The 26,549-nt window shown below is 47.4% G+C and overlaps 1 protein-coding gene and 1 pseudogene across 1 annotated transcript; both read left to right on the forward strand.

Annotated features, from left to right (window-relative positions):
* The first annotated feature begins 2,237 nt into the window (after nucleotides 1-2,237).
* POLR1E (RNA polymerase I subunit E) lies at nucleotides 2,238-23,226 on the forward strand. The gene is made up of 12 exons (XM_035310921.1): nucleotides 2,238-2,357; nucleotides 2,451-2,557; nucleotides 5,367-5,443; nucleotides 11,115-11,200; nucleotides 11,935-11,990; nucleotides 12,382-12,526; nucleotides 14,150-14,257; nucleotides 17,263-17,359; nucleotides 18,153-18,286; nucleotides 19,428-19,509; nucleotides 20,004-20,135; nucleotides 22,851-23,226. Exons 1-12 carry the CDS (start codon nucleotides 2,297-2,299, stop codon nucleotides 23,008-23,010), a joined length of 1,245 nt encoding a protein of 414 aa, XP_035166812.1. The 5' UTR covers nucleotides 2,238-2,296; the 3' UTR covers nucleotides 23,011-23,226.
* LOC118155713 lies at nucleotides 7,490-9,458 on the forward strand (annotated as a pseudogene).
* Nucleotides 23,227-26,549: the final 3,323 nt, after the last annotated feature.

The raw sequence follows: 26,549 nt of genomic DNA on the forward strand, positions 1-26,549 counted from the left end.
TTTGGGTTGCAAGGGACCTTAAGGATCATCCAGTTTCAGCCCCCTGCCATGAGCAGGGACACCACCCGCTAGACAAGGCTGCCCCCACGCTGCTGTTGGTGCAGCCCAGGGTGCGAGGAGCTTTCTGGGCTGCAAGGACACATTACTAGCTCATGGTGAGCTTCTCATCAACCAACACCCCCAGGTCCTTCTCCTCAGGGCTGCTGTCCATCTACTGATTGCCCAGCCTGTAATCATGCTTGGGATTGCCCCGACCCAGACGCAGGACCTTGATATATATAGTTGAAAGATGCTACTGAAAGGTGCCCAGAAACTTGGGTTTTCCTCATAAAATAAACAAAGGATAATGTATTAGTTGTACCTCAAAGCCCATTCCCAAAAAACTATATTTAATTGAATGCGATATCATAAGCACCAAGAGTGTGGGAATCCCTAGAAAACAGACAACACTTGAAAGTTTGTCAATAAGGTATTAATAACTATTAATAACTCAATCAGCCATAATAATGTTTTACAAAACACTACAATAAACTCATAACACATTTAACCATTGTATTAGAAATAATACATTTCTTAAAAAGCTTCCCTGAACTCTGAAATATACATTTTATAATATCCTTTCTACTGTCTTTTTTTTTTTTTTTTAAATAGGCTATCTAGGTGGGTGTAATGTAGAGGCAGGCAGAAAGGAAGCCTTAATGTTCTTTGACATTTTGAGCAAGTTTCATGACTTTGAAAAATGCACACTAACAACATTTTCAGACTGAGTGAAAGGTGGATTTTTAGTTAAAAGTAGTCTAAAAGACCTGTCATTGCCCCATACAAGTGAAACCGTGAAATAGCAGTGCTACACTGCCTTTAAATACACTTCCATGTGGCAAATGCCTGCCATGAAAGGTGTTCTTCATGCGTCCGCAAAAAGTCACAGAAAACATCAGCAACGAGCAACTCTGGCTGATGCTTGAGCCTGGAGCACCACATTTGAGGTGATTGCTTTGCCAGGTTTTAAACACAGTTCAACTTAGAGCATTTGTCTCCCTGTTGTCAAGGAATATGACTTACAGCTTGTCTACGAATCAGAAAGGATTAAGTGCACTGCAAAACCTGCTGCTCACCGCACCAGCCCTGCAGAGAAGAGTAAGAGGTTATTCTATAACTTAGTACTCTTTCATCTCCTGAAAGGTACTGGAAAGAGGCTGGGGGTGGGCAAGAGGTGGGGAGGGGACACCACCAGGGCAGCTGACCTAAATAAATATCCCATACCGTATAGTGCCACACTCAGCAATAAAAGCTGGGGAAGGGGAACAAGACAGGGGTGCTCTCGTTATGAAGATGTCTGTCCTCGTAAAGAACTGCTACGGACATTGAGGCCCTGCTTCCTCGGACACGGCCAAACATTGCTTGTTGATGGGAACTACGAGATTAATTTCTTTTCTCTGTCTGTGTGCTTCCACATGGCCTTTGCCTAGTTTTTGTTTTGTTTTGTTTTATTCCCCCGTTTTTTTCCCCTCTTCCTTTTAATTAAATTATCCTTACTACAACCTGTGAGGTTTTTTTTTTCCTTGTCTTTCCACTATACTTTCTTCTCCCAAACCTCTTTCGAGGAGGGGGAGGGAGGGTGGGGTTGGAAAGCATTTGCGGCAGGGTCTGGCTGCCAGACGGGTGAAACTACCACAGCTAGCACGTTACATCTCCAGCCTGTGCCTGTATCTGCTTCCACACGACCAGCGCCATGGATGCCCGCCGTATTTCAGCCAGGAGCAGCTGAACTCTTCAGAAACTCACTTCAACAGCGAATGCTCTGAACCGTCCCAGACAGAAGCCTACACGGACACTCTGTAGATGTTAGCACACGCAACGAGGAGGTAAAAGGGGAGTTTTTTGATTATCCCTGACAAAAAGCCACGATTTAAGGCCGCAATTCACAGCGACTTCGTACGTACGCTGAAGTAACCGGGTTCTTTCTGAGACAATCCAGAAGGGCCGGGGACGTCAAAGAGGACGCCTGCTCAATCGGGCTCCGGCTCCCGCTGACACCGGCGGCACCGCGGACCTACCTTTCCCTCACAGCGCCCCGGGGCTGCGGCGGAGGGGAGGAGGCGGCGGCGGCGACAGGGCCGGGCAGGGCAGCGGCGGTGGCGGCCTCTCGTCAGCCGCACGGCCTGGCGGAAGTGACTCGGCGGGCGGAGCGGCGGCGCCAATGGGCGCCGCCGTTGCTGTGCGGCGGCGCAGCGCCCGTCAGCAAGGCGCGCGGCGGTTGGGCGGCGCCGCGTGGCGCGGCGGGCGGCCCCGCGACATGGCGGCTGCCACCTGGAGCTACCGCGGGGACCCCGAGGCGGAGCAGCCGGCGGTGCTGGGTGAGGGCCGGGAGGGCCGGAGGGAGGGCAGCGGGAGGAGGGGGGGAGGGATGGCGGCGTCCCGGTGTGACGGCCTCTCCCCGCCGCCCGCAGTGACCTTCGCCAACGGGCAGCTGCGGCGCCCCGCCGCCCTGCGCTTCCGCCTCTACCGCAGCCGCGACGCCGCCGCCGACCCGCGCAGGAGGCGCCGCCGGATCCTGGTGAGTGGAAAATGAAGTGTTTGGGCTCAAAACAAACAAACAAACCACAAAAGGAAACGTTTCAGGGAATCTGTTGGATTTCCGAGGAGGTTCTGGGTGTCACGTGCCCCGTCGTTGTGGTGGTGGTTGCCGCTGCCACAGGAGGCGTGTGAGGGAACGGAATTCACCGGCGGCACAAAGCGGGACAAAGCGCCCGTGTGTGAGGGGCTGCAGTGTGCGCGGCAAGGCTTTGGTGGCAGGGGGCCATGGGGGGGCTTCTGTGAGAAGGATCTCGAAGCTGCCCCATGGCTGGTAAGGGCCCCACTGCTGACCAGAGCTGAGCCAATAAGCGATGTTGTTTGCGCCTCTGTGAGAGCAGATTTAAGACAGGGAAAAAAAACACACTGCGCCACACAGCAGCTGGGAGAGTGAGAGGAGTGAGGAACAGCCTTGCAGGCACCAAGGTCAGCGAAGAAGGAGGGGGAGAGGGGCTCCAGGCACCAGAGCAGAAGTCTCCTGCGGCCTGTGGTGAGGCCCATGGTGAAGCAGGCTGTCCCCCTGCAGCCCATGGAGTACCACGGTGGAGCAGGGTTCCATGCTGCAGCCCATGGAGTACCACAGTGGAGCAGGTGGACCTGCACCGATGGAGGCTGCAGCCTTTGGAAGACCCCTGCCGGAGCAGATTCCAGGCCAGACCTGCAGCCCGTGGAGAGGAGCCCACACAGGAGCAGGTGACCTGGCAGGAGCTGCTGCCCGTGGGGGACCCAGGTTGGAGCAGTGTGCTCCCGAGGGATGGACCCCGTGGTACGGACCCATATCTGGAGCAGTCCTTGGAGAGCTGCTGCCTGTGGGAATCCCACGCTGGATCAGTTCAGCAAGGACTGCATCCCGTGGGAGGGACCCCATGGGACAGGGGACGAGAGGGACCGAGAAGGAGTGGCAGAGAAGAAGCACTACAGACTGACCATAACCCCCATTGCTCTGTTCCCCTGCGCTACTGAGGGGGAGGAGGTGGAAGAGGGTGGATGGGGGGAGAAGGTGCTCTTGGTTTCTTTCCTTTGTTTCTCACTTCTCTAGCTTGTTAGTAATAGGCAATAAATCTTACTGTCTCCCCATGCTGAGTCTGTTTTGCCCGTCACGATAATTACTGCACGATCCTTATCTCAACCCTTATCTCAACCTTATCTGTCCTTATCTCAATCCTTGAGCCCTTTTCATCGTATTTTCTCCCCGTTCCTCTTTGAGGAGGGGGAATGAGAGAGCGGTTGTGGTGGAGCTTGGCTGCCCACCCGAGTAAAACCACCACAGGGGTGTGGAAGGACGAGCGGGCTGTGCCCTCACCGTGCAGCCTCCTCGCCTGCTCTGCAGCAGCTCTGCAGAAAGCCACGAGATGTCTCTGTACCACAACAGAGCCTTTCCCAGTGCTGCAAGTCTCACTCAATGCATCATAGTCTTCCGTTCATCATTCCTGTTTCAGAATGTGCTCTCAGATTTAACACTATGCATGGAATTTTGTGATGGAGAAGAATGGTTCTGTAAGAAAAATCTCAAATAATTTTTTTCAGACAGGATCTTCTGTGAAGCTATTTTATTTGCGATTGCAGTGGGCGTCCTGTCAATCAGGAGTGCATTTTAGTAAACAAATCATAACCTTTTATTCCCTATTACCCGACGCCTGATCACCTCTCCTGTTTCCTCATTGGCTGAGTGCTACAGGTTCACAAGCTACTCGACGTCCCTCTACACCATATAAGTACATTTTTTCTTTTTTTTTTTTTTCAACCCTTTAATTTCTCCTTTCTTATGGTTTGAGAACTTGTGATCTTTGTTTTACTGTTCTCGCACTGCTCATCCTGTTTTTCCTCAAGCTTCTGCCTTATTTTAGAACAGTGAGGCCTTCTACTGTCCACTTATCTACTTAGCATTTCTTCTTATTATGACTACACAACTACCTTGGAATAAAGAAAAATAATTCTCTACTGCAAAAACACAGCTTTGTTTCTCACAGCGTGTTCTCTAGGTAACACTGATTTACCAATGTGCGTGTCCTGATTTATTTTAATAACCTACAGGAAAATAAGGTTGGAAAATTAAAAGCTGTTAATGACTATCAAGGTCCATGTGATCACAAAATCTGTTGTGTTACGTTTATACAGTAACCCTAAAATCTTTATTGAAGGTTTTTTTTTTTTGGGGGGGGGGGAACTGCATTATGCTACAAGGAGGTTTTTTAATTCTTTCAGTCAAGAGAAAACCAAACTTAAAGTCGAAAAGTGTTTTCTGCTGGCATTGCTAACTCTTATGATCGCCTGTATGGATGACTTACTGAAGGAATAAATAGTTTTTCAGCCAAAATCTTCAAGGGGAATATATCTTAATTGACACACAAATATTTAAAAATATACTTAGCTGGCTGAGCCATTTGTGCTAGCTTTTTTTTTTCTGTCAGTTAATTACAGCCAACTGGCAATACTAGAGTTTTAAATAGATCATTCAAAATTACATTGTAAACTGAGTTCCTCTGCGTTGTAATGATGGCTTTACCCATTTTTTTTGCCTTTGACCCAGGTCGACAGCTATCAGGCGTATCTTGTACTCTTGCAGAAGCTTTAAGCAACTGTGTTGAATAGCCCAAAGCATCAGCCTAAAGGGCTGATCTCTCCTGTCTATTGACTCTTAGTGAAAGAAAAGCAGAGTTTACTCACTGTTGCTCCTGGTTTAAAGTATGGTGGTCACAGCATTATAGAGATTAGTGGCACTAGAGAGAAGAAACTGAACACAGGAAAGGTCAATTAGTCCCATGTTCAAGTAATTTTTCTTTGTTTTTCAGGTCTCGGAAACTGAAAGGCTTTCATATGTGGGAAATAACTTTGGCAGTGGAGTTTTGAAATGTAACTCACTATGCAGGTATGGCTTCCTGACGATGCTGTGACAGTAAGGTGGAGTTGGAAGTGAAGGAATTGCTCTGATGCCACATTTCTTGTAGCTTTTCTTAAACCTGGCTCAGACGTGCCCATTGAGACCACAGTGTGAATGGAGAAGATTTTGGCAGTAGACTTGGCTGCCCCACATGGTGTAATAGGAAGCATTGATGAAGTCACCAGCCTTTACATGTCCTGGCTTAGGAAGGTGACCTTTGTAGCCTTGAAACAGATCACACCGGCCTCTTAAGAAGTATTTTATGTATGAGATCTTTCTGATCCTCTGATTGAAGATCCTCTTCAGTGGGCAGAGTGAAAATGTAAAATAATTTTGCCTTATTCTACCCAAAGGTATTATTTTCTTCCTTTGATGCATATTACTGCTCCTGCTAGCCTGCAGAACTCTGAAATGCACTTGATGTGTGTGTCAGGCTCTTGGTGCAATGTGCTCTGCTCTTTGAATGTGCTCCCCTTGTCCTTCACTGTTTGCTCTTGTTGCTTCAGTAGTCTCACTACTCTGACTCCTTAAGTTATGGGTAGAGTGAGGCACTGAAGACCAGAGTTGCAAAAACAATTAGGAAGAGGAGGTGCTTCCAGACATTAGTGTTCCAGTGCTAGTTTCTGAATAATTTTCTTAAAATGAACTACTTGCATCCCTGGCAGATGGTACTTCAGAAGACGCTAAGCTTAGTCTTTTCTGTCTGAGAACTGAAACTAGAGAGCTGGCCCTTCGAGTTCAGCAGTCTTATGATAGCATAGCTGAAACAAGGCTTCTAGGAGCTCTTTCTTCTTGAGTTTGGAGAGAGGAGTTTAATGAATATGAGTAATGCTCCATACATTTGTGGTATGTGCACTATGCAGTATTACTTCTGTACAGATTTGGCACTCCTATTTCTCAACACTTAACATCACTTTGTATTATTCAGAGAGAGTTTTAACTGTTTAAGTGGTACCTGCCTGCACCTCTGAAGATCCAGAGCTATGGAAACTAACAAGGCAAGCTAACTGAGATCTATTTGGCATTAGGTCCTCAGGATCGCCAGACATGCAGGCAACAACTAATTAAGTTGTTTCTTGATTTCCTTTCTAATTTTCCTACCTTATCCATGTAACCTGGTTTGTTTCCTCCCACATTTGCCTCACCTGCATTCATGGCAATTTCCCGCAGTGGATCCATTCTCACAGATCTCAGCAGCTGTCCGCCTAAGACTGAATTCACAGCTGCAGGTGTTGGTGTGACAGCATAAACTGCAGCTGCACAAACAGTCTGGTTTACTCTGAATGGAAAAATCAGCGAGGCTGCCAAATCCTCGGGCAGCACTTGTTTCACCCGTTTCCTAGAGCAGCAGGCACTGCGTAGCAATCCTTTCTAGCCACTGAGATTCTGTGATCCCCACAAGACTTGGGCAGCTCTTCTGCGAGCAGTTGTGTAGAGCCTTGCATGCACTGCAAAAGGCAGCTTCTACAGCAGGCCAATTTTTTTCTTTATGAAGTGTGTCCTGAATTTTAGGAAAGCATGTTAAAAAGCTGAGCAAGTTCAGGCACCACTCGGAAGGCTTTGGATGGAATTGACTTTTCTGGCTGAGTAAGAAATTGGTACAGTTGATACTCTGATCAGCTTCAATGAGAGGTGACATACAGCCTCTTCCCAGTGGGTCACGAGATATGCTGAAAAGCAGCACAAACCATTTGGGATAGCCTCTGAAACAAGATGAAAAGGATTTTACTTGAGAGAAATTAACCTACTGTAGAAACAGCACACTTATAGTTCATAGAATATCCCAAGTTGGAAGGGACCCATAAGGATCATTGAGCCCAACTCCTGGCACCGCACAGGTCTACCCAAAATTTAGACCAAGTGCACAGTCCAATCGCTTCTTAAATTCAGACAGGCTTGGTGCAGTGACTGCTTCACTGGGGAGCCTGTTCCAGTGTGCAACCACCCTCTCGGTGAAGAACCTCTTCCTGATGTCCAACCTAAATCTCCCATGCCTCAGCCTAACACCGTTCCCGCGGGTCCTATCTGCGGAATATGTGGACTTCCACAATACCAGACTGGGCCATCAGTGAATGTAACGGGTACTAATCAAGCAGTATTACATGTGGAGGGCCATTTCCATAAGCTTGTCCAAAGTGCAATATTGATTTCAGTCTTACAGATCCTTTAAAAAATCATACGAAGTATTGTTGTCCAGATATGGTAAATAATTTCTTCCCGGAAGTGGCCAAAATAGAATGTTCAATGTACAACAAGCACGATGAATGAATCTGAGAAAGGAAAATTGTTTATGTTAGTTAACGACTTCTATTATGGGAAACATGAAGGTGATACCCAGCAGGTACAACAGGAGCAGAAGACTCATACAACATTTAAGTGCTTTAGCTGTCTGAAAGTTCTAAAAATAGCATAAGGTTTATGAACCACATGCGGCATCACTTAGAGCTCGAGAAGCAGAGCAGTGAAATGTGGGAAAGCCATACCACCGGCCAGCACTGTTACCGTCAGTTTCCCACCCCATTCCAGCTGCAGTGCCACCTTGAAAGTACACACACGCCTTATGAATCATCTACTGTTTGTAAAATCTGTGATTTATCCTTTGAAACAGAGCAAGTTCTTCTGCAATACACAAAGGACAATCATAAGCCTGGTGAAATGCCCTGTGTTTGCCAGGTATGCAACTACAGATCCTCAGCTTTTTCTGATGTAGAAACATTTCAGGACAATTCATGAGAATAAAAAACATTTGCTATGCCCATTTTGCCTCAAAGTAATAAAAATTGGAGCACCATGTATGCATCATTATATGAGGCATCAGAAAAAAGGAATATAATGTTGTACTAAGTGTAGACTGCAATCTTTGACTTGCAAAGAAAAAATGAATCACAAGACTCAGCATCACCAAACATTTAGAAAACCTAAACCGTTAGAAGGATTGCCTCCTGGAACAAACGTTACGATTCAAGTCTCTGTTGGATCTCTTCAGTCAGCATCTACTGTTAGTACGAGTACGTCCACATTTCAGCTATCACCTAAAGCTAAAAATACAACCTCTAGAAATCATAATAGATTTAATACAAATAAGTCAAAAGCAAAATCAAAACCATCAGCTACATCGAAGAAGCAAAATGCATGGACCAACAGCAGCAGCAAAAAAAAAAAAAAGAAAAGTTACGAATACAGCACTGCATAATCTAAGCTATTGTTTGGGAGCTCACAAATGCATTGAGTGTTACTCAGAAATAAAAGATTTTGCAAGCCACTTTCCTACATACGTCCATCACACCTTATGCAGATACAAGACTAGGTTTAGCAAAGCCTATGTGAATCAGATGATGAGTTTTCACAGTGCTCATCCAAGTAAAAGATTTTGGATCTACAAGAAGCATTCAGAAGAGCTGTGAGGTGTGACTGTAGTATGTCTTACTCGCGATTTTCTGACTGGTGGTTCTGGCTTAGATAGCATGGCCACACATCTGAGTGAAAGCCACACTCATACTTGTCAAGTTATTATAGAGAATGTTTCTGTAGATTTGCCAACTGCTGAACAAGTATCTGAGGGAGTTGAAAGTGAGCAGGTAATTCTATACTGCCTTGGCTCGCTGATAGATCATTGTGGCGCAGCAGACTGAAGCCAGTCGAGTTTGGGATTATTTTGCAAACAAGAGCATAAGTCTTCAGAGGAAACAAAAGAATGCAATAGAAATCAAACTTAGAAAGTTGTATCGGTTGAAAAGGATGAGGAAAACTCGTTCTCAGGTACAAAAAATGTTCCCAATTTGGAACTCTGTGACAACACCTCCAAGAATTCTGTGCATGAGAAAGGAGCATGTTGCGATTCAGATAGTAACAAATACTTAGTAGAAAAAGAACAAAAATATATTCATGGTGAAAGTGAGTTGAAAACTTGACAAAGTTCAGATGATGGAGTCTTGACTGACCAAAGTACAAAACTTGGATGAAGCTACATGTTCAGCAATAAACACAAAGGACTTAAAACTAATGTTGGGTGAAGTTGTTAGTTTTGACCAGCTCTAGAGAAGAAGAAATGAACCTGAATCCTTGAGTTCAGACATTAGTGAACAAGGCAGGATTCATTTGGAGCCTTTGACTCCACCAGAGGTGCTAGAGCATGAAGCAACGGAAATTCTTCAGAAAGGTAATGTTGCACCTTCATCAAAGAAAGCTGAACAACTCTCTGAACAAACAGATGGGAATTCTAAAGAAAGAAGTCCCAACAGAATGGAAACAACTTTAAACAAGAGAGATGAAAATGAAACACACTGAAATTGTGTTCATTTTATTGTTTATTATAAATAATGGTAGGAACACCATGCATCATTCCTGACAGGTGTGCTCATTGTTGCTCATAGTGTTTTTTGAGAGAAAGAGGCACAGCAGGGAAACTCTGCATATGAAGGTAGCATGTACATGTATATACAACTGAATTAACCAAGATTATGAAAGGTAACACGTCAGTTTGTCTGCCTGTCTCTTCTGTCTGGTGTATATTAATATACCAACATTTGAAAGGAGGAATAAATTATGTTTTTTTTTTTTAGTCTGACATAAAGCGATTTGCTAGTCAGGAAAAGATCTTTAAAAATCCTTAAGTGAAACGTGGGAATTTAGCATGAATTCCATTCTGATGCTGAAGTGGAGCACACTCTTAGCCATGGTTGTTGGTCTACTGATAAGTTGGGTAAACATAAGCCTTTGGATTTGGTGTCACATTCCTGTCTGTGAAAGCCCTTACGCAGAACTCTATGAACCCATGCACCTCTGTGCAGGTGTAATCCTGCCAGATGGTGAGCTTACCCTAACAAGCCTGCAGTGGAAGGACTGTGACAAAACGTATGTATTGGTGGGGTTCTCAATGTGCAGGCTGTGCAGAAATACCGAGCATAACTGTACAAAGTAGGACATACTGCTGAGAGTACTGTAGCGGTTAGGCTTTTACCATTGTTTTAAATATTTTCAGTAGGCCCCCAGGAATGGTCTGTAAGTCGGAGCTAGGTGCAGGACTAACAGTAGCTTGCTCTGAGGACTTCATTGCTCCGTTTGACACATTCAGAATGTGCTTTTGGCTTAGTTCTGTTTCTAGTGAAAGTTAACTGTTTTGAAAAGCTGTTAGAGCACTGCTCTAAATTGTTACTTTTTGAGTAAATATTTGCAACAAAATGTTATCTTTGTGAATAATTTATTGCTTATTGCTCAGTTAGGACTTGGGCTCAGAGCGACTTGTAGTAAGCAGAGAAGCACACAGGGAACACAAGTTTTGGAAGCACCGTGGAACCAAGGATTAAACCAACCAAACCAGACAAGACAGAAGAAAGTAGTAACTAGCAGTCAGGCACCTGCAATTGGTCTGTGCATTTGGAAGCTAAGCCAGTTGATTTAAGACGTTTACATTTACCTAGAACAACAATTCTTTTATATATATATACCTCTGTGCACGTAGAGAAAACACGTACATCTATACGTGTATTGCTTCAAGGTAACTTCTTTTTTGAGTGAAATTCTGAATTTTCTTGGAAAACTGGTATTTGCAATGCAGAAGAACTGGCAGGAGATGTGTAATAGCTGTGGCTCTGCACCATGCCGTGTTAAAACATTGCTTCCACTGGACTGTCTCTTGCTAATCATTCTTTCTCCCCAGATATTTTGTTGGTGTGTTAAACAAGGGCTCTGGGCAAATGGAAGTCTACAATGCTGAAATATTCAACATGCAGCCCTTGCTGTCAGGTAGGAAGATGCTGTATTTCACCCTAGCACCACAGTCACAGCCACCTAGAAATACGTATATGTTCAGCTACTGATTGCTTGGTTACTGACAGCATTACGTTCTGTTTTCTTCTTAGCTACCCTTTCTTACTTGTTTCTGCCATGTTCCCTCAGCATGGAGGAAGGAGGATACATTTCACTCTCCCTCTGAGGCACAGCATGGCATGATAAACAGAGGGAGAAGGAAGATCATAGCTGAAATCTAGGGTGGGGCTTAAGTAGAGAGCAGTAGTGCTGGGAGGGTGGAACTGCCAGAGCTGGGAGCAAAGCTGTTGCTGCTCAGAACAAATGCAGCCTTGTCTAGGTAGGCCCTGCTGAGGGAAGCCTGGAAATGGCCAGGTCAAGGGACTGAATCAATGAAAAAGAAAACAGCTTTTCTTCAGCAGAACTGCTTGTTATTACTGAAGCCAGGAGGATAACCCAAGGAATATGGTGTTCAGGGATCTATTTTCTGCACAACAGGACATGACTATTGCTTCAGTCTATGCATTATGCTCATAGACTTTGTAGCAAAAATTGGACTGCCTTTCCCTCTTTGTTCCAGGTACATACTCATTCATTGTGTTCCGTAATCGACAAAGTCCCACAGAATTCTTAGTCTGGTCTTTTATTAATGGATTAGAGCTTAAGGAGTGCCAAACACATGTTTTCCCAGCTACAGCACACCAAGCGTACTAATTTTTGTTCTTTTATAGATAATGTACTACCTGATGACACCAGGGATTACCAGAATAAATCCTTCAGGGAGAAGGTAAAGTTGAAACCCCATATCACATCCTGCTATGATTATCCAGCTGACAGTGACAGATACTTGTCTGACACTGAGATGCATAGTTTACTGCAGTGTAAATGTGCGGGTTCAGCCCGCTTTCTCTCTGCTCAAGGTCTGAGACAGCACATTGCTAGTACCTAGCGTTAGCAGTACTTTCATAATTATTTCAGTCCTGATTACAGTTCCAGGTACTTCCTACCCTGCCCTCCTCCCCAGCAGTGCTTGTTGTGTGGTTGGGTTGTACCCAGTGATACATTTGACATTTTATTGAAAAATGTAGGATAAATGGTGGTTAGCTGGGTTTTCCTCTTGGACGCAAAGTGTCCTGAGCTCAGCAGTGTGTAGTCATTTGCATCTCTCTCGTGCACAGGTGGATTTGTGCATTGAGGCCTTTGGCACCAGCAAGCAGAAGCGAGCCCTGAATTCTCGACGAATGAATGCGGTGGGCAATGATATTCTTAACACAGCTGTGACAAAAGCAGCAGCAAATGTGATAGATGCAAAGGGAGTAACAGGTAAGAACATTGTGTGAGGTGTCACTGAAGACAATTAGATGTGCTTTTCTGTCTGTTTGTTGCCAAGTATGGCATGAAGAAGAAAGGGGTTTTGCTTGTAGTAAGCACTGAAGCTGTTGGTTTAACAGCTGAACTGGGCATACGTTGAGGAAATCACAGGCCATTCTGGTAGCAAAGGAACTGCTTCCTTCTGATCCTGCTAGGCTTAGTGTGGGAGTTGCCTGGGTAAGGGAAGGTCCATGTGTCATCAGTGTCCATTTCTGCCCATATTTTGTCAGTTTTCTGGAAGTCCACTTAGAGGCATAAAGGCAGTAAATTCACCTGGCCTGAAAAGAGCTGCTGAATGTTCATTAAGGTGAGCTGTACTCTGGCTTCACAGTGGCATGTGTATGGAAAATGGTCTATGCCTTAGACTGGGTCCCAGCACCATCATGTGCTATCCCAAGTGCTGTTTTGAGTCAGTCTGATAGACTCAGTCCTCTGCTATGGAGAAGCTGGCAGGAAAAGGTATCTGCCATGGTCTTAGTTATTGCCACTACTGCAGGAAAAATTCTCCCAAGTATCCCATTGAGGTAATGTTTCAAGGCGAGCTGATACCCCCTTCTGTTGGTGCTGGTGAGGCTGCATTTGTATTGCCTTGTGCAGCCAGTGCCACCCCGCTCTGCCCTATCCCTGACCTTGCTTAGTCTGGCAGAGAGAAGGCCAAGGGGATCTCACCAGCAGCCCACAGCTGTCTGAAGGGCAGTCAGAACCAAGCCCTTCTCAGCAGTGTCAGGCTATAGAACAAGGGTCAGCAGGATGAGTCGCAGTGGTCCGTGGGAGGAACTTCTTGCCTTGGAGGATGGTGGAGCCCTGGGACAGGTCACGGAGAGCTGTGCGGTCACCAACCTTGGGATGACTTCCAAACCTTGGTTGGGAAAGCCAGGGCTGCCCTGAGACAGTGCTGGAGACAGTCCATGCAGGAGGTTGATCTGGAGATCAGCTGAGCTTCCTTCCACCAGCACTTGTGGGATTCTGACTTGCATTAGCTATGAACAGGAGAGACTATAAAACTGGCAGCTCTCACTGACATGAAAGCTCTCAGCTCTTGTGTTCCAGATAGGATAGCTACTGTGCTCTGCATGTTGTGCTGGGCCAGATGGTGTCCAGTGGAACCCAGGATGTTAAAACCATGTTCTGCTCACCCTAGAGGCAAGAGGTGTAGCAGCAGCGGCCAGTGTTGTCTAGTCTGGAGCAGCATATCTGAATCTTCAGTAGCAGAAAGTTCTTCACAGAAGTGATGACACCAGGCTAAAAGGCAGCATGCTGAGTACATTCCAGGCAAATTAGAAACTGTCAGCCTCTCTGAGCCTCCTAGAATGTTTTCTGTACCCACACGTGGCACTAGGCAAACAAAATGGGGAAGAGCTATGGCTTTTCCTTGTCACTGTTCCCAGTGAGATAAGTGTTTAAAACTCCATTTCAGCTTCTGTTTCCCGCTTAAACTAAACTAGTGTTGACCCAACCCTCCCTGCCCTCCCTGAATTGACTTGAATTTCAAGGAAGTATTTGGGTGTGGTGAAATTCTCTCCATTTTTGTCTGCATGGTCCAAATGCTGTTTTGTTTTCTACTTCTCTCCTAAGCTTTGATCCAAGACGTGGCCCAAGATGATGTACAGAACATGTCCATGTTTCTGCCTCCGTGTCATGAAGATGCTGACAAACCGGAACATGTTTACAAGTTTGAAGACAGTATCTTTTCCAGTAGCACAGTGTGGTTTCTGATTTCTGTATGCTTGATGTCAGTACTCTGGCTTTTGGGAGAGAGTGCTGTCAGGCATGTGGCAGCATGGAGCTGAACTTTCGTAGAATTGTGGGATGGTTTGGGTTGGAAGGGACCTTAAAGACCATCTAATTCCATGGGCAGGGACACCTTCCCCTAGACCAGGTTGGCCAAGGCCCCATATCTAACCTAAACCTAACTTCTTTGAGTTCAAAGCCATTATTCTCCCTGACAAAGAGTCCCTCCCCGGCTTTCCTGTAGCTCCCTTTAGGTATTGGAAAGTCATTACAAGGTCTCCCTGGAGCCTTCTCTTCTCCAGGCTGAACAACCCCAGCTCTCTCAGCCTGTCTTTAGGAGAGGTGCTCCAGCCCTTGATCATCACTGTGGCCCTCCTCAGGACTCTCTCTAATAGGTCCATGTACTCATGGTGCTGGGGGCCCCACACCTGAGTGCAGGGCTCCAGGTGGGGTCTCACGAGAGCAGAGCAGAGGGGGACAATCCCCTCCCTCGCCCTGCTGCCCACGCTGCTGTTGGTGCAGCCTGGGATATGGTTGTCTTTCTGGGCTGCAAGCTCACATTGCTGGCTCCTGGTTAGCTTCTCATCCACAAGCACCCCCAGGTCCTTCTCCTCAGGGCTGCTCTCAATGCATTCTCTGCCCAGCCTGGATTTGTGCTTGGGATTGCCCCAGCCCACGTGCAGGACCTTGCACGTGGCCTTGAACCTCATGAAGTTTGCACAGGCCTGCTCAGGTCCCTCTGGATGGAATCCCTTCCCCCCGGTGTGTCAGCCACACCTCACAGCTTCCTGTCATCAGCAGACTCAGCGAGGATGCATTCAGTGCCAGTGTCCATGTCACCAGCAAAGACGTTAAATCGTGCCGGTTCCAATCCTGACCCCTGACGAACACCACTTATTACTGATCTCTGCCGGGACATTGAGCTGTAGACTGCAGCTCTTTGAGTGCGACCATCCAGCCAGTTCCTTACCTGCTGAGTGAGCCATCTGTCAAATCCACGTCTCTTCAATTTAGAGACAAGGATGTTGTGCAGGACAGTGTCCAATGCTTCGCAGAAGTCCAGGTAGATTATATCAGTTGCTCTTCCCCTATCCACCAATGCTCTAATCCCATTGTAGAAGGCCACCGGATTTGTCAGGCATGTTCTGCCCTTAGTGAAGCCGTGTTGGCTGTCACCTTTCACCTCCTTATTTTCCATAGGCCTTTGAATAGTTTCCAGGAGGATCTCCTCCATAATACTGCTTGGTCCTGAGGCAAGTCTGGCTGGCCTGTAGTTCCCTGGGTCTTCCTTTTTCCCTTTTTAAAATGGGGGTTATGTTTCCCCTCTTCCAGTTGGTGAGAACTTCACCAGATTGCCACAACTTCTCAGATATGACGGACAGTGCCTTAGCAGCTACATCCACCAGTTCCCTCAGGACCTGCAGATGCATCTCCTCAGGTCCCCTGGACTTGTGCACCTTCAGGTTCCTCAGCTGGTCTTGAACCTGATCTTCTACAGTGGGCAGTTCTTCATTCTCCCAGTCCCTGACCTGGCTTTCCGAGATCTGAACTATGTGGCTGGAGCTCTTGTCACTGAAGACTGAGGACAAAAAGTCGTTGAGTACCTCAACTTCCTCCATATCCCAGGTAGCCAGGTCTCTCGTTTCCTCCTGAAGAAGGCCCACAATTTCCACAGTCATCCTTTCATCACTGACGTACCTACAGAAGCCTTTCCTGCCCTTGATGTCCATGGCCAAATTTAATTCTAACAGGGCGTTGGCTTTCCCCACCTTATCTCTGGCTGCTTCGACAGTGTGTGTGTATCCCTCCCAGGCTACCTGTCCTTGCTTCCACCCTCTGTTGGCCTCCTTTTTCTGCTTGAGTTTGGCCAGGAGCTCTTTGTTCGTCCATGCCGGCCTCCTGGCGTTTTTGCCCGACTTCCTCTTTGTTGGGGTTCATCACTACTGAGTTTGGAGGAGGTGAATATCCTCGGATATCAAACATCTTTCCAGGGCTTTGTCCCATGTTACTCTACCAAGCAGATCCCTGAAGAGGGCAAAGTCTGCTCTCCCAAAGTCCAGGGTAGCAAGCTTGCTGTGCTCCCTACTTGCTGCCCTCCGAATGCAGAACCACACGGTCACAGCGGTCAAGCTTCCCTTGAGCTTCACGTTTCCCACCAGCCCTTCTTGTTGGTAAGAATGAGGTCCAGCATAGCACCTCTCCACGTTGGCTCCTCTATCTCATGGAGAAGGAAGCTGTCATCAGTGCATTCCAGGAACCTCCTGGATTGTCTGTGCCCTGTTGTGCCGTCCCTCCAACAGTTATCAGGGTGGTTGAAGTCTCCCACGAGGAGCCTGTGTCCTTCCATCCTAGCGCTCCAGGCATGGGAGGCATCCCACCATGTCTCCATAATGCCGGTGCCAAAGCCCTGCAGGCGTGCGTACATCTCTAACTCTTGTTCATTCCCCATGCTACGTGTGTTAGCACAGAGACATGTGAGTTGGGCCCCCGATGAAGCTGACCTACTGGCTGCCCTGGCTGCACTTCCTTTGTGCTGCTCTTAGGTGCTCTCCTGCTGACCTGTGACCTTCTCCAGGCTCTGGGCATCAAACAGAAAGCCGAGAGAGCAGGGGCATCCTGCATTGGCACTTAGGGCATGCAAGTTCTGTATCTTTCCTCCGTCCTACAACCAGGAGGATGCCATGCCTCCATGCACTTCAGCTAAGAGCAGTAATGAGGTCAGAAACGTAGGAGAAATGATCTGTGAAGGAGCCACAGCCCTTTAGAGACTTCTACTGGTCAGCTTCCAAGTCTGGCTAGTACATCCTGCTTATTTATAATTTCCTCCCCCATTTTCCTTCCCCACATATTTCTACTGCAAGAGTGAAGAGAGAATATCTTATTATGGACCGTTCTTACCAGACAGGAGAGAAGGTATTCATGTTCTTTACTTCAAAATTTCTTTAAAATCCTTCCAGTCCTGTCGCCAGCAGAGTTTGAAGCATTGAAGGTTCCAGCCGCAGCCTTTGTTAACATCACTCCAGAAGAAATCACCAAGAAAACAGAAGAGAAAAGGTAATACTGCTGCAAGCAGCCTTGTAATAGTTACGGGTGGCCTTGTGAAGTTGTAGTTCTTCTGAGGTGCAGGATGGCAGCTGCTACCAGCTGCCCACCACGGGACCAGCTGCCCAGTATGGGTATTGACTGGCTGATCTTTCCAGTCCAGAGGGAGGACACGTAATCCAAACGTGCAGCTCCACGCCTCTGGGGAGAATGGAGGGAGCTGTACTGGAGAGGAGGTGGTGTGCACCGCAGTGTGGCTGCCCTTTTGGGAACTGGTGACAGAAGAAGAGAGGGGATAAATCCAGAGTGGGAACTGGAGGCAAGGTCATCCAGAAAGGACCACGGAGCTGTGCTGAGAATGGTACGCCTGTGGCCCGGCACTGTCCCCAGCAAGTCGTTACTGTCTTGGTGTGGAAGTTGCTGTGGCTTGGCAAATTGACATGGACGTGCACTCGGTGCGTTAAGTCCTGGTGCTGAGCCGCTGGAGTAAGCAAACAAACTTCCCTGTGCTTCCCATCTGCCTGTGCCTAAGTAAAAGTGTGTCTGTGCCCCACGGGGAGCCCGCAGATCCTACAGTACAGGGGCCTGCACAGTGGCTGCACACAGAAAAGGCCTGGCTGAAAGTAGTGGGCAAGGCAGATGTACTCACAGAGCAGCCTTGTGAGCTTCTGTTTGTCAGTGCTCTGGGACATCTTCCTACCTAAACCAGCTGTGCATTGCAGCCAAGGGGTTGCTGTGTCCTGTTCTGATAAGTAAGGTAGTCTCTGGTTCTGTGATCCTCACGCTCCCTCTCTTCCTTCTTCAGCCATTGCTCCTTTGTCTTAGAGGAGCTGAAGTTCCTGCCTGTTGATGAGAAGAGCCGGGATCACAAAGCCCGATGCCTGTGGTTCCTGGACGTCCTTATTAAGTTCAGCTTCCTGAAAGTCATCAAGAAGAAGCGTAAGACAGTTTTCAGCTCTTTGCCTTTTCAGCTACCTGCTGGAACCTGGTTTGCAATGACTGCAGTAGAAAGCAGTACAGCTGCCCAGCGTTAGCTGTTCGATAAACAGCCACTTGCAGCTGTTGTAGTTCCACCTATGACAGGGTGAGGTCGAGGATCTTCATGTTGTTGTGCGGTATTAGGTCTGCACCCACTGGAAGATGGATGTCTAATCCTTTTCAGTCCCTTTCTAACAGTCACACATCAGAGTGGCACCATGAGATGCTCTTTGTAGGAGATCAGGCCGCTTAGATTGGAATTTGAGATTCGTTTTTGTTTACTGGTAGGTTATGGTTTCTGTACTTACAGACATGTTTTATCTTTTCAGGCTTTACTCTGGGAGTAGGGAAGCTGGAAATTGTCAGCTCTTTCCCTCTTCTAGCCTCTACATTCCAGATGCAAGAGGCGTACAGTACACAATACATACTTTATCTGTTCTGTTCTCTGTCTCTGTTCTCTGGAGTGTCAGGGTTTTCATTATCCTCCCCTTAACAGCTCAGTGTGTGAATCCCAGTAAAATGGCAGGAACTACTTTTTTCAAAAACACCACACTGATTCTCAGTCTCAGTCCTGAAAACTCCAGCGGTAGCATTTTCAGTGGCAGGGGAATGATATATGAGGAACGCGTAAGCCTGTCTGTGGAGATCTTCCTGCGTAGCTGGAGACAAAGGAGTCATCCTGTAGGAGTTAGCTGAGGAGGCTAGAAATGGATGTTGAAAGCGACTAGCTTGGTGCTAATAGGAGTTTGTTAATGTGGTTTCAGTCTTAATCATCTACCTGACAGGACTACCTATTGAGAGACAGGAATCCATTAAAAGAAAGGTTGGGTAGTTGCACCTGGACGTGTGTATTTTAATCTGTCTGGTATTGAGGTGGGACATCCCACTGGCAGTGAACAACAAAAGCTGATAGGAGCCCCACTCTTAGCTGAAAATTGCTTACACCCAGAAATCAAGAATGCAGGTTCCTTTTAGCTTCTCTGCGTTCCGGGGTAGAGGTGATGAATGCTGTAGTAAGGAACGTGCTGTTACGACGGTTGATTGACATTGTGAGGAAGAGTACGTGCCTCTTGTTTCACTGCAAAAGCCCTTTCTATCCTAGATCCAATGGGTCCTGAATGTCCACACATCATTAGCAGGAAACTCATGAAGAACTTCACCTCACTGACCTACAACAATGGCAGGTAAGGAACTTTGCTTGGATGTTCTTGAGGTTGAGCTATAGCAGAATTCAGCTTGAAGGGCCATGGTGTCATTAACAGGAAATCTACCAAAATGGAAGACAGCAGAAGCTTCTTGAGTAGCACGCCGGACTGTGTAGAATACTGTTTTATGACATACCCTCAGAGCAGCTTCTCTTTGCTTTCCTCTTTCAAGGGATCAGAGTGCCAGAGAGACAGAAGTGTCATTAGTTGGTGATTTTGTCAAGGCCATAAAGCAATAAACAATTCCAGGGGCCTTTGCTTCTGAACAGAAATGTAAGCAGCTTGTGAGAAGGACAAAGAAGTCTGCGAGGTCCCTGTGAACAGGGATATTTGTTGCTTAAAGCTCTTTTTTCATGTCTAGGAAAAGTCTGTCATCGCTAGCAGAGGCTCCAACTCTCTCTGTAGCTCGTGGGGGTTGTGTTTTGGGTTCACTAACACTCCGTATTTCATGTGTTCTCCCTCTTGCCATTCAGTGTCCAGAATTTAGTCTCTGCATCAATGAAGACTAAAATCACAGCATACGTCATCGCGCTGGCTCTGCACATTAACAAATTCCAAATAGACCTCACCATTCTGCAGAATGACATGAAGCTCCAAGAAAGCAGGTGAGTCCTCATGTTTGTTCACACCTGCTGAGATGCCTGCGGTCCTCATACAAATCGTCCCCCGGGGAAGAGAGCTCTGGAGCCTCTCTTGCACCTGGGTAGTACAGTGCCTGCTGTGAGAACCTTGTGCTGTAATTGGACACTGGAGTGTGTTGAAGCTTTATTTTCAAGCCCTACGACTTGTAAAGGAGGGTGGATGTGCATCTCAAGCTTTGTGATGGTGCTTACCGCAGTGCACCCTCAGGTGCATTAAGAGGTTATATTCATCTACATTGCAGGCAGGGAAGCTGAGGTGGGCAGCACCAAATGGCCAGCTGGGGCAGATTCCAGCAGAAAACCTACCCAACTGCTTCCCAGCCCCATTTCTTCCCTGACAAGTCTCATCACTCGTCACTTTCCCATCCCTGATACACCTTCTTTCTGCAGAGTTTCCCTGCTAGGTACCAGTCTGAGTGCAAGCCCAGCTTTGTAGCAGACTGCAACAGGAAGACTTGAAACAGGTCTTTGTCTCACAGTCAGATAGCAACTTGGTGGTAACGTGGAGTAATCCCATGCTCCTGAATGTCCTCACTCAGGGGCTGGAACCAAGGAAATTGTTTTGTTCCTGAAATGGTGATAGACTTGGGGACATCTCCTGATGTGCTGGCAGCACTGTGCCTAATGCAGCCCAGAATACCGTTAGCCTTTTGCACTGATGGCACATTCCTGACTCAGGATGGTATCCACCAGGATTCCTAGGCCTCCAAAATCTGCAAAGCTGCTTTCCAGCTGGGTGATCCCCAGCAAGTCCTGATGCCTGGGATTGTTCCTCCCCAGGTGCAGGACTTTGCACTTTCCTTGTTGAACTTGGTGAGATTCTGGTCAGCCCACTTCTCCGGCTTGTCAAAGTCAGCCTGGATCGCAGCACGTCCCTCTGCTGTACCTGCCACTCCTCCCAGTGCCAAGGCAAGGGTAGAGAGCACGAGTGGGTAGAAACAAGCTTGCAGAATAAGCAACTGGGCAAACAGTGCTTGCTGTGTTAGATGTGTTTTGAAGGTTGCTCCCTAGACTTTAGTTTTCCATAGAAAAATAATTATTCCCCTTCCCTTAGCTGCAAGACATGCTTATGCCAGCAGGTGTCAGCCAGAGCCTCCTCCAGCACCTCTGGCTCTGAGAACTCTCCTTACAGGTTGCAGTATCTCTCTGGCCCCTGCAGAATAAACCAGGAATTGATCAGCACTGATCAGCCAGGCTGCTGAGCTTGCTGGGAGATTGCCCAACAAGCAGGCATGAGCTCAACAAGCAGCCTGTTAACGCTGTCCTGGAGTGGGTCAGGTGGCCCTGTCAGGAGCTGTTCAGCCATGCATGTATCTCTGTCGCACCCTGTCCTGTTCTGTGCGTCCTTGTGACTCCTCAGGACCTTTACTGCCTAGCTCAACCACACTGGTCTTTTCTATCAGGATTCTTTAGAGGTGATGCTGCTGTAAAGGAGCTGCAAACGGTCAAAAGCCCTTCGCTACAACAAAAAATGACATTGTAGAGTATCCTGGGCCTTCTTGTTGAGGGACATAATCTCAAGGTCCTAGGAAAACTGAAAGTTACCAGAGCCCTTAGCCACATCTGGGTTTTGCAAGCTGTGTAGTCAGACCTGATGCAGCAACTTCTGTTTTTTTCGACAATTCTGCTCTTTGTTCTTCGATGACTAATAGCGATTTTAACTGGGCTGGCTGATACTTTCCAACTCTCTTTTTTTTTTTTCTTTTTTCTTTTTTTGTAAGCTGTTTTAAAATAAGTTAGGCTTTCTGTTGTTGTTGGTTTTGTTTTTTAATTACAATTTTTCCAAGTTTCTGATCTTAAACACTGTACTGGAGCTGAGAGCACAGGTTGTAGGATGCTAGTGACAAAAAGGTGGGAGAAGCAATCACTTGTTGGAAAAACAGAGATGAGGCACGTGTCCCTGTGACGCTTCACTTAGCTACGGGATGATCCTTGCTTGGAGCGGGAGGTTTGGTTGAAGAACACCTGACATCTCTTCCCATCTGAATCTGTTTGTATTTCAAAGCCATAAAGTCATCTGGGAGGATTCTAGGGCTTCTGTGTTCTCAGGGCACCTGCTGAGGCCAGATCACTTATTTCCTTGCTAGATTCCTCTCAGACAAACTCTGACGAACCTCCAGGTGCTCTGGCTCGTGACTTCTTGACCAAACCCATCACACTACGGATCTCAGCTAAGAACTTTCCTTCCCATGTAGGGGTGCTGAATTTCAGCAATTAAAGGGAGATGCTCTCACTGTGTTAGATTCCCTGCATGGTGCCGTATATGAAAGATGAGTCCAGTGGGAACCTAAGATGGGCTGCCTGCAGCAGCAGCAGCAGCTGTAACATCTCTTCACAGAAAAATGGAGAGCTGCGTTATTTTCCGAGTCAGCTGGCCATCGAGTGCTCTCTGAGGTTGTTGTGCAGTTGGGTAGCATTCCAGCCCCCCCAGCACGGCTCTGCCTGACAATCTTGACATACTTCCAGCCTCTAGTTAGATGATCTTTCACGGTCCCTTCCAATCCCTAATATTCTGTGGTTCTGTCCCCACGGTGGTGTTGAGATGCAGAGCAGACATCCTGCTTGTGGCTGCCTCCTGGCTTCCCTCCCTGAGGTGAAGGGCTGCTCATCTGTTTTGCGGTGTGTGTCCCAGAAGATCTGTCTGCCCCCCTGACATAGTGTTTCGCTGGTGTTTTCCAGGATGATGGACATTGCAAAGGCCATGCGGCTGAAGATCTCCAAGGCAAAAGGACTGCCAGGACTTGAGAATGATCAGAACCACAAGCTTGGCACACTGTCTCTCCCCTTGCCTGCGCAGAAGACATCAGGGAACCAAAGGAAGCGCAAGAAGATGAACTAAAATATCTGAGAGGTCTGAGCAGGTGTGAAAAAGTTCCCTTCAGAACAGTCACCCTGTACATACAGAGTCATGGCGATGCTTCTCTCTGCTGTGTTTGGTTGTCCAGCATTACTGCACGATCTCACTGAAGTCACAGTGTCGGGCTGGAACCGGTGTTCACTTCATTAAACTGCTGATCTTTTCTATTAAAAAAAAAAAAAGCTCCAATACTAATAACCCCTTTGTCTTTCTTCCTGTCTTTAAGAAGAGAAAAGGATGTTGGAGGTTCCAGAGCAAGAGGATCCTGGTTGAACTGCAAGTGCTCCACTGACTGCTTACTTCTGGCAACGCAGCGGTCAGCTCATGGCCAGTTTCACTTTTTTGACACAAATGCAGTGTAGAGAGCACAGAAAGAGAGGGAGAAAAAGCAAAGTTGTATTTACTCACAATTTCAGCTCCAAGTGTTTTTCCGGAAGTTTCAGTGTAATTCTGCCTCCACAAAGTGTTAATATATACTGGACAAAGCGTTTCTGCCACTTACACTAACCTAGCTGAAACCAGTCTTTTTTTTTTAATTTCTCTTTAGGGTCTGGTCTTGTGCATATCAGAGCCAGCAGCTCTTGGCCTGGGTATGAAGCACTATTCTGAGATTAGTTTATACTCTTTACCTAGTTCTGGCTCATCGCTGCTGTGTTTCAGATGGTTGATACGTGGCATGAGAAGGGGGGCAGACATAGCTCGTTGTGACAACGCCATGGATTCCTGGACCAAAAATTGACTGCTGTTGCAAAGCTGCTTCTGAATGCTGTGGTAAGCAGAGAAGTAGGAAGAGATGGTTGCCTGACCAACCAGGAAGAGCCTTTCCACAATTCGGAGCCACTCACAGCACAGATGAGGATGTTAATAGCTTCTCTTGACATCTTTGCTGTGTCTGCAGAGCCAGTTCTGTTAGTGTCTGAGAGCAGCATCCCTGGTTCTGGGAAAATGTGTTGATTTAGTCCAAAGAGGAGAAGGACTCACCCACAGTGTGTCTTGCTATTAGCTACTGCCATCTGGAAAGCAGTTGTTCTCCTTCCCAGTAACGTAGCGGAGCTCTGCTCTCGTGAGACCCCACCTGGAGCCCTGCACTCAGCTCTGGGACCCCAGCACATGAAGGACACAGAAGTATTGGAGTGAGTCCAGAGGAGACCATGAGGATGATCAAAGGACTGGAGAACCTCTCCTACGGAGACAGGCTGAAGTTGTTGGGGTTGTTCAGCCTGGAGAGGAGAAGGCTCTGGGGACACCTTCCAGTGGACTTCCAGTGCCTAAAGGGGGCTACAGGAAAGCTGGGGAGGGACTCTGCGTCAGGGGGTGGAGGGATAGGACAATGGTTAAGGGCTTGAAACTAAAAGCGGGTAGATGAGGTGATCTAGAAAGAAGAACTCTCCTGTGAGGCACCAGCACAGGCTGCCCCGAGGAGCTGTGGCTGCCCCATCCCTGGCAGTGCCCAAGGCCAGGCTGGATGGGGCTGGGGGCAGCCTGGGCTGGTGGGAGGTGTCCCTGCCCATGGCAGTGGGGTTCGAAGTGGGTGGTCTAGAAGGTCCCTTCCAACCTTAACCATTCTGTGATTCTAAGATTTCTTAAAAACAATCTTCCCTGTACAATCTTCCTCATGCCAAATAATCTTAGATCTTTATTTCTCCTTTGGACGAAAGACACGTGATTTCCTTAGCTGCCACTGATGAGTCCAGAGGAGAGCAATCTTTGAGACTGTTCTCCAAGAAAACACAATTCAGGCAGAGCAGAATGCGATGGGATGGTTTTGTTGAGACAGGAGAGAGCCATGCAGAGCAAAAGAGGCTGATCGTGTTTGCAAAGGGTATTTAACTCCCAACAAGCTAAAGTTAACTCCAGTGACAGCTGAAATCATTAAGTGTCTTCCAGGATGATGGTGTAGATCTACAGGTAAAGCCATGTTTTCTGGGGAGTACACTCGAGAGTAGCATAAGAAAGGGAGATAAAACAGGATACCAAAATAAATACTCATTTCATCCAGAAAATGTTTACTAAACCCTCTTCTCTGAAATAGACCATTATGGATTGCTCGTTTTTATGAGCTGTTTCCCATCTCCCCATCTTCTTTTTCTTCTCTCTTCTGTTGTCTGTGATGTATATGAACAGGACTCTGTATAAGCTTTATTTAAACAAACCATAGACAAAGATTTTTCAACCTCAAGAATGTGTTTCCTCTTAGATTCCTACTGATCCAATTGCTTTGGTTTTGTATTTTGTCACTTGAATCTTTCTTTTTAGTAACACTACCACCTAAGTTCAATATTAGTGTTCTTTCTAGAGGAAGTTATCCCAAATAATTTTGCATTTTTTACCTCTTTAGTTTTTATTTATTTATTTTTACAACAGCAAGAGGTTTCTCTGTATTTTTATATAACTGCCATGAAGTCCTGTTGCTAAGCAGGAAGCAAAATCAATACGGAAGGCAAGCCATACCAGCTCACCTTTGAATTGGTGTACTCAGGCTTGGATTAGGTCACTGAAGAATAAATCTAAATCCAACCATCCTTAGCCTGAAATCAAAGTGCCCACGTGTTGGTTTGGCCAACTGAGCCAGGCTGCGCATAGGCGAGGCTTGTGCCTGCCCTCTGCTCTGCCTCAGGGCAGCCTTCAGATGCCTGTGCTATCCAACCAGACTGCCGAGGGACATTAAGGCACTCAGACTGCTTCGGGATGCTTTCAAGGCTACCTGTCTAATAGGGCACATGCTGATTTGTATCAGAGGAGTAAATGCAGCTGGAAAGGTACTGCAGTGAGTTACTGCAGCTGGAAAGGTACTGCAGTGAGTTACTAGAACACCACTCGCAGCTGGAAAAGAGTTTTAGAATGGTCTTTGAGCTGAGGTTCTGCTATGATCAAGCAATGGCATTTCAAAGCACATTCATCACCCATGAGCAAAGGGACAGTGGGGCCAGCAGGGCATGGGGACGGCCCCAGGAAAAGGGAGGGAAGGCAGCAGCACGCCCGGGGCTGTGCCAGCTCTGGTTGGAATCACACCGAGACGTTTTCTGTGGTCTATTCAATCTCTTTTCTTGTTCTTTATTTCATCCCCCGCAGGAGCCCTGCTAGAGGCACCGGGGGGGCGGCCTCTTGCAGGGCTGGGGAGAGCCTTGGGCACTGCCCGCCCGGGTGCGCTTCCTGGGGCGCCGGGACGAGTGGTGAGGAGTGGAGGCAGAGGGACCTGCTGCTGCCTCCTGCCCCAGCTCTTCATGGGGCTCTTCCTGCTCCCGGGGGTTGTCTGCAGCTGGCGGTTCACCAGGACGCCCACGCTGCAGCATGCGGGATGTGCCAGGGAGCTCCTCCGCGTCAGGCTCTGCAGAGCTGCTGGAGGGCGTGGGGCTGCTCCTGAAGGATCCCTGTGCTGGAGCAGTGTGAGCAGAGGCAGCTGCAGGCCTGGCTTCCTGCGCCCTGGCAGCACGGCTGCTCTCAAGGCCCAGCAGCCTCCGTGCCTCCTCGCCGCAGAGCCCCACGATGGTGCTGACGAGCCCGTCGACGAGCGGCACGGT

Source organism: Oxyura jamaicensis, chromosome Z (genome assembly GCF_011077185.1).
Source record: "Oxyura jamaicensis isolate SHBP4307 breed ruddy duck chromosome Z, BPBGC_Ojam_1.0, whole genome shotgun sequence".
NCBI classification, from domain to species: Eukaryota; Metazoa; Chordata; class Aves; order Anseriformes; family Anatidae; genus Oxyura; species Oxyura jamaicensis.